Source organism: Pangasianodon hypophthalmus, chromosome 19 (assembly GCF_027358585.1).
Source record: "Pangasianodon hypophthalmus isolate fPanHyp1 chromosome 19, fPanHyp1.pri, whole genome shotgun sequence".
Taxonomy (NCBI): domain Eukaryota; kingdom Metazoa; phylum Chordata; class Actinopteri; order Siluriformes; family Pangasiidae; genus Pangasianodon; species Pangasianodon hypophthalmus.
In genome coordinates this window covers 8,484,655-8,497,250 of record NC_069728.1, presented here as the reverse complement: position 1 = coordinate 8,497,250, position 12,596 = coordinate 8,484,655, and the positions used below count along the sequence as shown (strand labels likewise).

At 41.8% G+C, this 12,596-nt stretch overlaps 1 protein-coding gene across 2 annotated transcripts in view; it reads right to left on the bottom strand.

The window, feature by feature from the left end:
• Positions 1-12,596, bottom strand: part of jag2b (jagged canonical Notch ligand 2b) — a 39,169-nt gene that overhangs the window by 15,859 nt on the left and 10,714 nt on the right. For both annotated transcript variants that reach the window (XM_026944501.3, XM_026944502.3), the window contains exons 3-8: positions 12,401-12,455; positions 5,052-5,306; positions 4,365-4,425; positions 1,488-1,618; positions 461-580; positions 233-346 (exon numbers count right to left, since the gene is read on the bottom strand). In XM_026944501.3, the coding sequence (XP_026800302.1) occupies positions 233-346; positions 461-580; positions 1,488-1,618; positions 4,365-4,425; positions 5,052-5,306; positions 12,401-12,455 (736 nt within the window). The remainder of the gene's footprint in view (positions 1-232; positions 347-460; positions 581-1,487; positions 1,619-4,364; positions 4,426-5,051; positions 5,307-12,400; positions 12,456-12,596) is intronic.

Sequence of the window (12,596 nt, the reverse complement as noted above, 5' to 3'; positions counted from 1 at the left end):
AGAATTAAGATAAAGTAAAGTATGTGGGATGTCTAACATGTGATGCTCCTAATTTGCAGAGGATGGTTCTAAGCAAAATCAGATTATGCAAATCCATCATCTGTCAATCATCAGGATTACTCTGCTGTAATCTATGTCCATATAAGCCTTCAGCTAGACCCGACTGAGCATCCAACACGTGACGACCCCAATCACATGTACACCACAATTATAATGACATACAAACACCCACCTTTAGCACAGGTGGGACCCTCCCAGCCTGGAGGACATTGACACTCAAACCCAGACGGAACCTCATGGCAAGTGCCACCATTGGCACATGGGTTGGACACGCAGGCATGCTCAGCTGCAAAGACAGTTCCATAGAAAACAGCAGTTATTAATTCTGCCTAGCATTGTTCCTTTGACTAGTTTCAGCATCAATGCAACATGAAATGCTGCATAGCACTCATTTACTTACCTATCTCACAGTTCTTGCCCGAGTATCCCTCAGGACAAGCGCAGTTATACTCGTTCGGCTCCGAGTTTATGCAGGTGCCTCCATTCACGCAGGGATGGTGTGTCCCACAGTAGTTCAGATCTGTACAGGGAATAAAAACACAAGTTACACTTTTGCCCATAAATCAACACTGCAGCTGCTGAAACAAGGTGGGCTCAAACAGTTTCACCAGTAAAAAATTCTGACCCTTTTGACATGGCCTGTCAATTGCGAGGACATCTTTTTCTGGGAAAGGCAGCTGCTTAACCATGGGCAAGGGGTCTGCATGCTCCCAGTGTGCCTTATACGGTGAGGCCTAGCACATAAAGCCTGGTAAATAAATAAAGAGAGGGCCACAGGGAGCAGGGACTGACGACCTCACAGCCGCCTCACATTCCTAATCGCCTTCCAGGACGCACGTCGGCCGGGGGATCAGATGTCCGAGCTCCACTCCAATCACGACATCAATATCCAGCACGTTGCCGAGTGCGCTCCGTCACATGACCAGGAGCTACGCTGACACTGCAGCCAACAAATCAGCTAAATGGAACTGGCTGGAATTCCATTTGGTGTGCTGCTACATATTAGATTGTCTGATATTTGGTCTTGGTATGTATTTAAGCACAGAAGCATACACGATTTTTAATCCCGCCAAACTGAATGCTAAATTTTGTAAAAATTCTAACAAATGAAGAAGAAGAAGAACAAGAAGAAGCCTTTATTTGTCACATATACATTACAGCAGAGTGAAATTCTTTTTTCCACATATCCCAGCTTGTTAGAAAGCTGGAGTCAGAGCACAGTGTCTATGTGTGTATGCAGGACACACATATGAATTGACTCCTGTTGATTTCTTATTTAATTACCAGTTGATTTTTGAATTGTTTTCTCGTGGTTTACTACCTTTAAACCTCTCATTATCGTATATAAGTGCTATTGTGACACTGTTTTTGCTGTATACAGTAGAGGTGTGGTGATAAATTATTTATTTTATTGTTATTATCCTTACCTTTATCACACAGCAGTCCACCCCAGTTCTTCTCACAGTTACAATGCCACGGGATATCACAGGTCCCATGCACGCAGCCTGGGTAGGGTAGACACTCGTCGCAGAACTGACCCTGCCAGCCATAGTTACACCTGAAAACCATGAGAGGAGCGCTATGACAGATGGCAAGCCAAAACAAGCCTGCAGGTTCTTGCCAATGCCTTACGGTAAAGCGGTGTCTCCAGACACCCAATCTGAGCAGGGTGGCAAAGGTTATGAACACTTCCAAGCTTATAAACACATGCTTGGTGTCTTGGTTGGAGCCAGAGTGGGGATGTGGAGGAGCAACGGTGAGGAGTTAGCTAATCACTGGTTTACAGCAGCACTCTGCTATTCCAAGGCCAGTGGTTTTCTCTCCCTCTCGTTCTGTCTCAGCTGTCTTGTCATTTCTGGGGAGGGCTATTTTAAGACGCAAGTCCTATAGGACAAACACGGCCAAACTCTGGCTGCTGCCTGCAGAGACATGGCTCCTGTAGTTGTACCTCAGTGCTCAGCAGCCACAGAGACAGTTTGCATGTGACCCAGACATCTTTATGCAATATCAAAGTACACATCATTAAAATTTTAAGTTCTTTTCTTTGAAAAGACACCAGGCTAAACCGCAGGGAAGAAGTCTTGTACTTTAAAACAGCAATTCTGTGTGAGTGAGCCATAATCTCATTTTAAAGAGTAAACCATGTCATTCAGTACTAGGCATAGAGCCCATCATTTAATCACCATTTTACCAGTTATTTTTATTTAATATATTTCCTGTGCATTTTTTTTTTTTTTTTTTAAGCTGAAACATCACTCAGAACACTCATTTCAGTACACCCTGGGGGGAAAAAAAGGGGGCCTTGGCACTTTTTACCACAAATGTGTTGCAGCTCATCTAAAGTTACAACCAACTTCGTGTGAACACACCTAACCCAGCTTCTTGACAGCCTGACCCCCCACCCACAGATGTGCTAATATTGTTCTATTCGATTTTAATGGCCTCCCATAGACGATACACAGGCAAGAAGCTGTGTTAGGTGTATTAACACAAATTGGGTCCTAACTTGACTAAATGATATGCAACACTTTTGCAACAAAAAGAACCTTGGCCCATATTCTGCCCTAGAGTGTATTTGTTCCAGATACAACTTTACTACCAGAACATGAAAGACTACATAGGCTGTCCAGCACACACTGAGGGAAACTAAAACCCGCATCAACTTGGAGGCATTCAGTGTTGCCAAGCACTGCCAAACGTAAGCTTGTTCACTCTAAAGAGAAACGACTTGGCAAATAAAGTATAATGTGCTAAGACAAGTCCACAATTGTTAGGAACAAGCCTCTAAAACCCATACGTTGATACTTGCAGCCTTACGTGTTGCAGCCGGAAGGCCTGAATACACATTCCTCTGTCATTTACCACTTAATTCTATGGTGGGGTGGAACAAACAAAACCCAGCTTCTGACAGCCTTTAGATAACGTCTTTTCCATTTAATTCCAATGAAAAGAACGGCTGCAACTTCAGAATGGGCCACTCCCTCCGTTCCTTCCTTCCCTGACCAACTGGCCTGATGACAGCAGGGAAACAAATCACTGCATCCTGCAGGGCGTGGGGGCTCCGCCATCCTCCCAACATCCTCCTTTTGGTTGGTAGCAAACACGGTCAGTAGCAAACACGGTCAGTAAACCTGCCTCCCAGTCAATAAACTAAGTCAACTGAGATGACACAATCACAATCTCCTGAGAATGTTCAGAGCTCAAACAGCACTCATGGCACTCTTTTCTCCTGAACTACACACCAGTCAGGGGGAACCTAGGGGCATGGGGTCACCCAAATATACCACTGCAGCAACAGCTTCCCAATGGCTGAGGCCTTGGTGTTGAATGTCAAAAAATATTCAACACCCCACCATCATTGCCCCATTATACATTCCTGGTCTGATGAGTCTGTGACAGGTCCACCCATGCATCTACAAGTCTCCACACTCTGCAGCGGGCAGCAGAAAATCACACAGCTGAGCTGTGCTCTGGGGCCGGTTTCAGGGAGACTGACTAGGTTTTGAAGGAGGCTCCAGGCTCTTCCTGTGGTTTTAGGAAGCATGGCTAGCCAAGCGCAGGCCGAGAGGCAGGAAGAGACAGAGGGGATGGTGACGTCAGAGGATTCCACAGCAAGCTCCAGCAGAGGAAGCATCACTCTTTCCTCTGCTCCAAGCACAGATAGCTAACTAATTTAATTTTTATGAACTGCTTCAGGAGATGATCATGTTTGAACACACCAAGATTCAACAAAACTGAACAAGGAAATTTTGTGTAATCCTGGGATGCTTGGAAATCATACATTTGAATTTTAAAGTCATATAATTTAGGATGATTTGCAAGAATGAGACAAAATGACTGAATGACTACTGATTTAACAGATGATCATTTAAAATCTTCAAATTTGAAGCAATAGCGCATTTTATTTTGGAGTTAATTAGATTGGATTCAACCCATGCAATTCAAGTTAACAGTCACCTTCCACGAAAACACGATCATGCACCAAATCAGTAAAGTTTATACGCTAAGCAATACAGAATGCTACAAAGCTTACGTTCTAGCTTTAAAGCAAATTGTTTTTTTTTTCCCCCAAGTATCTCCTCCAATTACCGATATCTCTTTCAGTGTGCTCTACTTTAGTGAGTGGCACAAACAAACATGGAAAAAAAACAGCTTGCACAAATATCGGCTCCGGTGCACTGATTAATTAATGGTAAAGTAAACAGGTCAAAAGCCCTTATCAGCATGCACGCATATGGCCTGCTGAACTTAAGCAGCCAGATCAGCTGGGCTAAGTGAGCATGAAACCACACTCTGCCACTTACGTGCATTCCCCGGGCACTGAGCAGCCTCCGTGAATCAGATTACAGCCCTGCTTACAGATTGCTGCAGAGAAATAAAGACAGAGAGAGAGAGATAGAGACAAGAGAGATATATAGGGTGAGGGTGGCAAAAAGAGGATGAGAAGAAAAATGTCAGCCTTGTTTGTTTACACTGACCCATTACAGACATGAGAAGAAGTGAGAATTCATGCGCTTAAACACATGACACATTAATGGCCCTACGTAAAATAAATAAACAAATAAATAAAAAAAAAACCTTTGTTCCTCCCCACAACCTGACCTACATCCTTTCAAGTGTGATTTAGTGTTTAACAGCCTCCCTGCCACCCTTCAACAACCAATTCACAGCCACAAAAAAAAAACACCATTCAGCTCTATGATTGTTTATAGGACGGTGTGTAAATGACACCACTTCCTGCATGAACTGAGCTAATGCGGCTAATGGAAAGTGTGACTCCAGGTCTGTGGAGGTGTCATTTACAGTACATCTCACTTCAGGCTGAGGAGTAAAGATTACTGGGCTGTGAAACCACGAAGAGCGGCAGGCTTCTTTACATAGTGCTAAAGGTCATAGTTTAACAGGTTTCCTTGGTTCAAACATTCATGTCCTAATAAACTAAAGCCTGTTATAACCAACTTGCATTGAATAAGCAACTTGAAATACCTTACCAGTTCGACAGTCGTGTCCCATCCATCCTTCCAGACAGACAATGTTTCCAGAAGGATCGCAGCGGTAATGCCCGAAGTAGTCATCACGAGGCCGGCACTGCTTGTTACACTTGATGCCATAGTAGTTCTCGTCACACTTGATGCGGACACGGTACTCCAGACGGGCTGTGGCGCCAGGATGGACAATGACCTGCCATGGGTCCCCAGGGTTTGCCATGCCTGTGTGAGCATGTCGCTCAATCAGCAGCTCCTCACCTGAAGAGTCAGAGAGGATGACTCAGGATAGCAGGCAAACTGTGCATCAACAACATTACTCAAAAAGCACTCAATGGAATAAAATGCTTCTTGGTCTATTGTGTCCGCCCCCACAACAGCCAAGTACAGACAGAACTAAAGACACCACACACAGACACACGCACACAGTCCACTTGGACCAACAAGGCAGCAATGAAAGGTAGATCACCATGTCAGACAAGTGCAAAGGCAGATCCCCAACATAAAGCCATAAATCCCCAACCTGCTTCAGTGACTCAGTCTTTCTTGCTCCTGCCAACCCCCTGCCTTGCAAGTCCACTTGTCTCATACAACCTCATAACATCTGATAAATTCAATATCTAATAAATTTACTGCCAAAGGAGAACTGCGTTTTTTGGACTACATTGATTTTAAGCAAATGTCATGCTGCATTTCTACATGGCCTGGTGAAGAGACAGTGCTGTGAGAGTGGTATAACCAAGTGCTGTTACTAGGGAGAGCTAGGCAGACAGAGACAGGAGGGGATACACACACACACACACACACACACACACACACACACACACACACACACCACTACGAATTGCCTGACTTTCACACTGCAGCTTTTAGTCCTTGAAGGATTTATACATTCCACCACACCTTCCCTTCAGAAAATTCAGCTTCGTCCTCTGGTTGCATGATGGCACAAGCCTCAGCAAGATTCTCACCCGTGCCCGTGGGCACGAGCATTAACTCTTTCTTTTTGCCAAACTGCCAAATCCAACAAAGAAAACAATCTTTATCGTGGTGGGATCGGAGACAGCAAACAATCACAGTGGAAGTGGGGGGCCTGCGATTTCCTGTGGCCTGATGCTTTGACTGTAAGCCCACCCCCCCCCTGCCCTCTGCATTTAGCTATTCACTCTCACACAGACACACACAGACACACACAGACACACACAGACACACACAGACACACACAGACACACGCCTTCCTCTCCATTCACTGACAATGTCAGACGAATTAAGCAACAAAAACAGAAATAGCCCTGGCGCTTCCAGATAAAGAACAATGGAGTGAGCTTTTTGCTGGGCTGCTCTGCCCAATGTCTAAACACTACCCTGTCCAGAGCCCTTCCTGCCGTGTAAACACAATGCAATGGGACCTTTCCTGAGGCCAGTGGGGCCCCACAACATGCACATGGCACTTACATACTGTACGCTCTTTGAATATTGTATGCTATTTGAATATTGTGCCACTCGTAAAAAGATGCTAATTTTCCTATACGTTTAGCTCATTCTCTTAATAATAATGGGCACAAACAGGGACTGCTGAATTCTTTTTAGCTATGCAAAGCTTTCACAAAGCTATACTGCTTGCCATTCTTAAAAAACAGGATACAAAACAGACAAAAAAAGAGAGGACAAATTTTACCATCTACACTCTGACACATAGAAGAATGTGCTGGAATGTGTCCAGTTTGAGGAAAGCAGAACATCACACAATGTGCAGGAAACTCAGCCCCTTCACACTGCATACTAAACACACACTATCAATCAACAAATTACAAAGCTCATTAAAATGCTGCGTCTGGAGACGCTGGCAAGGCTGGTTTTTGAAGCTGGACAGTAATGGCAGAGTGTGAGTGAGGACATGCTGCAGCAGTGGACCCCCACTATGACAAGATTATTACTGCCTGGCACAATGCAAGCGCTCAAGTCGGCTTCTCAAACAAGTGACAAACATGGTTGTCTCCAAAATCCGAACACAGTGGGGTCTGGCTTGGATAGAGGACAACGAGTTACAGCAGAATCCAGCTCTTTATTGTAGCACCATTTATGTTCCCATAAATAAACAGGTTTCACAAATGTTGAGCATGTTTCTGAGAAGTCAGCAAATGGCAATGTGTTTCCATTAACTACTGTTAGGCAAATAATCTAAGAAGCGCATGAAAAAATTTGAATATGGAAACAAAAGAGCACCAGCCAAATAAAATCATGGAGAGACTGGAAGACCTACTTTTGACATTTTTTTTTTTTTTGAACAAAGTTTCCACCACCCTTTACTGCACCTTATGTCTATTAATGAATATAGGATAGGCCAAATAAAGTATGTGGCTATGTGGTTCTCTGGCTCTTTTCTTGTTTTTGCATTAACAAGTGGACGGAAAACCCACTAAAGATTTAAAGATGAAAATCTGTTGGGCAAATGTTAGTGTAAAAGTACTGAGAATTGGGTAGCATCCTTAAATAAGAAGCTAACTATGACCTTCAAGGAAAAACTCACACTGAAATATGTTTCTACTGAAATATTTATGACGTACTTACTAGGCATAAGATCATACACTAAAGCCACAATACGAAGCCTCCCAATACAGGTTTCACGAGACAGTGACACGAATATTGACATGAAATGATAAATGTATTTAAAAATTCTGTCTATTTTGACAACAAATCAAACCACTGCAATATCAATACATTATATGGTAAGAAAAGAAAACCAGGATTTATAAGGTGTAATTTTCCCTTATTATAAAGGTTATTTTAACCTTTTTCAGTGCAAGTGACAAATGTATTTTAGAACAACATTATTAATATGCAAAGATTGGTTGGCCCTAGATTGTGCCTTAAATGGTTAGACTAAATAAGTTTGTCATCACAGCTCCTACTACTGTCTGACATGCACCTGAAATGCATGAGCTTGTCACATTTACCAATTTGATTGTACAGATCAGGAAAACAATCATGAATTTATTTTGTATTTTTCCTCATCCCATCGAAATTAATTTCTGCTTATGCCACTGCCAGCACAACATACGACATTAGTGCCTGACATCACTAATACTCTCATGGCTGAATGGGCAAATCACCACAGCCACATTCCAAAATTTAGTGGAAAGCCTTCCCAGAAGAGTAGAGGTTATTGTAATATCAAAGAGGGGATTAAATCTGGAATGGGATGTTCAAAAAGCACATACAGGTTATATAGAGTAAGTGATAAAAGTGAGTTGTACAAACAAAAGAACAAGAACTTCTTTTCTTTCACCAATTTCCAGCAATGTTCAATGTCATAATGAATAGAAATCCAATGCAGAAGTAGTAGAGACAGCAAAGTTTGAACTCAAAGGGTAGAATTCAATGCAGCTAAAAGATGCAGTTGCTGCAGAGGCTTGGCTTGTCTAGTTACTGAGCTACAAGATGACAATCACAATGGTGTCGATCGACGACAGTGATTTTAGCGTGAAAATTGAAGCTTTGAAAGCTGATCTGTTTGAGCAGTGTACAGATGAGGAGGCGAGAGAACTGGACAAACAACTTAGAATTTAATATTTTGCACAACTGAAGGTCACATTAATTCTAAATATTGATGCGCAAGTCATTAACAGTGGATTTTTCCTTTAATGCCACCTAATCTGCCTTATCTTCAGTGTGGTTAAAGATACGTTCTGGACAGCTGCAGGAATGATATGACAAGAAGATGGGAGATATTAAGATGCAACCTCTGGTCCCTCCAAGTCCTCACCCTTGTCAGGGAGCCACTCAACTACTCAGCAGCTGCTAGAAAACAAATACGCCTGTAACTTCATTTGGAGGCACCTGCTTGGCAGCCATTTTATGTGTACATTCTAACACGACTTGCTCCATGCTAAAATAAAAATGTCCTCCAGCATGAAGGTCTAAAATGCCACATCGTGGACTCTCAGCACCCACAGGGGACAGGACTTCAGGCCTAGGATGAGTGTGAACACTCTCTCACAAGTCTCTCCCATTGTCTTAGCCTTCTGCATGGGAAGAAACTGGAGAGAAAAACAGGACATAATGACTTCACACTGCAGGAGAGGCACATGTTTGCATTTTCCAGAGGCCGGGATATACAGTCATCCTACCGATCGCATCCGCACTTCAAAGGCCACCCCCCTCTGCCAATACATTTCTTGCCAGCCAGCATCCACCTTCTCTCGCATAAGTTAAATTCTTTCGTTAGACCCCCTTCCTCCTGACAAGTCTTCAAGCGAGACAAAGGCAGTGGAATCAGCAGCCGGACGGACGAAGGAAAACAGGATACAGCTGCGGCCTGATGGCGCCCAGGTCCACTCCAGAGTCTGCATATGCTGGAACCCAGAGGAGAGGCCCTCAGACTAACCTACACACTACAACTGATTTGCCAGCATAAAAACTATGAGTATTATGACCGATCGCACATTGCAAGGTACTAAGAGCCTCAGTCTACGATCCACTGTGCAACTACACTGACTCAGTCCAACCCATGGACTTTGTAAGAATTCATAAATCACAAAATAACCAAAAATAGCCTGAATCAGTTTAATATTCTGATCACTGATACACTCCCTAAATTTTCTATGGTTACAAAAATATAAAACTGTACAACAGAATATATGCATAATGCACATTTATGTACCAGGCAGCATTTCAGTTTTGTGTTTTGGGTTACATTTTGATGAGCCATAACAACGCTTTCATTGCTGTGTACACTATGCCGAATTCCATAAATGTTTGGAAACCCTATTTTTGTCTCTTTTGTCTCTCAACAGAGAAAGAAAAATAATAACTAGCAGTCCACCCAACCGTGCTGCAATACACTCTACCAAAGCATGCTAAATATATAACAGCTGATTTATTAAGACTACACTATACCGCCAAAGGTTTCTGGACACCTGACCATCACACCCATATGTGGGTCTTCCCCAAACTGTTGCCGCAAAGTTTGAAGCACACAATTGTACAGGATGTCTATGTATGCTGTAGCATTACAGTTTCCCTTCAGTGGAACTAAGAAGCACAATACATGGTTCTCCAAGGCTGGAGTGGAAGAACTCGAGTGGCCTACGCAGAGCCCTGACCTCAACCCCACTGAACATCACTGGGATGAACAGAAACACCAAGGCCCAGGCCTACTCACCCAACATCAGGGCCTGACCTCACTGATGCTCTTGTGGCTGAATGAGCAGATATCCCTACAGCCACACGCCAAAATCTAGTGGAAACCCTTCACTGAAGAATGGAGGATATTACAGCAGCAAATGGGAATAAAATCTGGAAAGGGATGTTCAACAGCACATATGGGTACAATGGTCAGGTGTCCACAAACTTTCGGCTCTTCTGGAATCATGTCCTTGTTTCATTTTTTGTCAGATAAGGCTGTATTCTTAATTTTCCATATATTCACAAATATTCAGATTTTTTAAAAATTGTTTTAATTTAAGTAGGCAAGTCATTAGGAGCAAATTCTTATTTACAGTCATGACCTGGCACAAAAAAACTAATAAATAAATATAGCAACAAAAGTGGAAACATTGGCACCCCTGTGAAAGATAGAGATAAAATTTAACGAATTGATAAAAGTGCTTATTTAAAGAGAAAACAGGTACATGTTTCAGTAAAAATGTACCTAATAGACTTCAACAGAAATAGGGATGAATTTATCCAGTTTTAATGTTTAAATACTGTAAACTCTGTCTCAGGTCTACTCCTTCAGTGAGCCTTGTGCTAGATAAACATTATCACAAAAGCCAGTGAAACACTGCTAATAACTGTCTTGGTTTACAGGCATGTTTATTACACAATTGTGTGATTTCACTTAATTTGGGGTTGACTTACAGTTTGCATTTATGCGTCATAAAAATAAGCAATGACAATATTAAGCAACTGTCTAAATTAATTAACTACTAATTATGGCTTGTAAATGGGACAAGCTGGGACAAAATCATGTTTGTCACGAATATTAAAAAAACCATACACCATTATTCAACAAAATAATAATAAAAAAAAGATATTTAAATAGAATGGGATGAGTTAGCAAAGCAAACAGCATGTGCACACTACTGTGTTTCACATGTCTGAGGTGATGGATACTGATAAATAATTAACAACTAAATTAGCTCTACTGACTACTAGTATGGTTTAACATTAGTTTATTCTGGTGAGGTTTGATGGTGTAGGGATAGAGCCATTTTATAACTCCGTCTCTGTGTCGATACAATCACAAGCAAAGTAATTCTTTGAAAGTGTTGAGGCTGATGTAGCACATGAATTCCTCATGGCTTGACAACCTCCTTCTTGCACTGTAATCGGAAACTGGAACAGTAACGTGATAATACTCAATGAGCTTCAGTGACTTTGGTAAGTGTAGTCCAATTTGAGATGATGGCTCCTTCTGAAAAAATGTTTACAACTCCTGGTAAGTGTGGGAATTACTTAAAATGATGTGTATATTGTTCACCTTTGCAAGCCCTCTGTCAACCTACAGGTTTCTTTTCTTTAAGAAACTTAACTAATAAGCAGAAGTAATGAACATTTTTATCTTTACATTTTTTTATAGCTTTGTCTTAAAAATGTTTCCTGTCAAGAAGTCGACAGTTATACTGAAATTGTGCCATCCCACTCCCACCCACACAGCACACACTGCTCGACTCACAGGGCCTACAGTACAGCTCACAGGAAGATTAATGCTTATGAATCATTTAAAAGAGGATTTCTCACAGGTTGCTGTTCACAACAAATTTCCCTCCTGGCAACCCTCCTTCAGCTGTTACAAAACAAGTCTCGAGTATGTCTTTTTTTTTTTTTTTTTTTAAGAAGTCACATGAAATGAACTTTTTTTTACCTTGTTATTTGTCATATTGTTGATTAGTCATTCATTATTCATCAGTATCAATGACTACAAAAATTCTTGTTATTCTGCAATCATCCATCGAAATGGAACTGAACTACATAACCTTGAATGTACTGGTAGGGAAAGGGAAAAAACACAATTAGCCAATAATATGTTAACTTCACATCTAGTGATTATCATACATTTATGACTTCATGCTCATTTTAAAACAAATGAATTTCATTTCCCACCATGAAATTGTGTTTCATTAGGAAATACACCATTTTAAGGAAGGAAAATGAATCACCTTGCACAGAAAGGAAAAACACCACATACACAAGCCTAAAATCCGTATGATTACCATAAGAACATCAAAGCTAGCACCAGGAAATATCAGCCCAAACCCAAAAAACAACCACAAAATAACAATCCAACTGATTATACATTTCAACACACGCTAGTTACTGCAATATAAGAACAAGAAAGAAATAGTACTCACTGTTTTGAGTGGTATTGTCCCAGTCCCAGGCCTCCACGATGAGTGTGTAGGATCGCTGTAGAGGAGGAAAAAACACATACAGTCAGCACAAGGCATGTATAAGAGACATTATAGAAAGCGGAGGAGGTTTTGCAACATCAGTGATGGGGCAGAAAAAAGGGTCAGGTCCCAAATGCATCCAAAGAAGGAGACACAG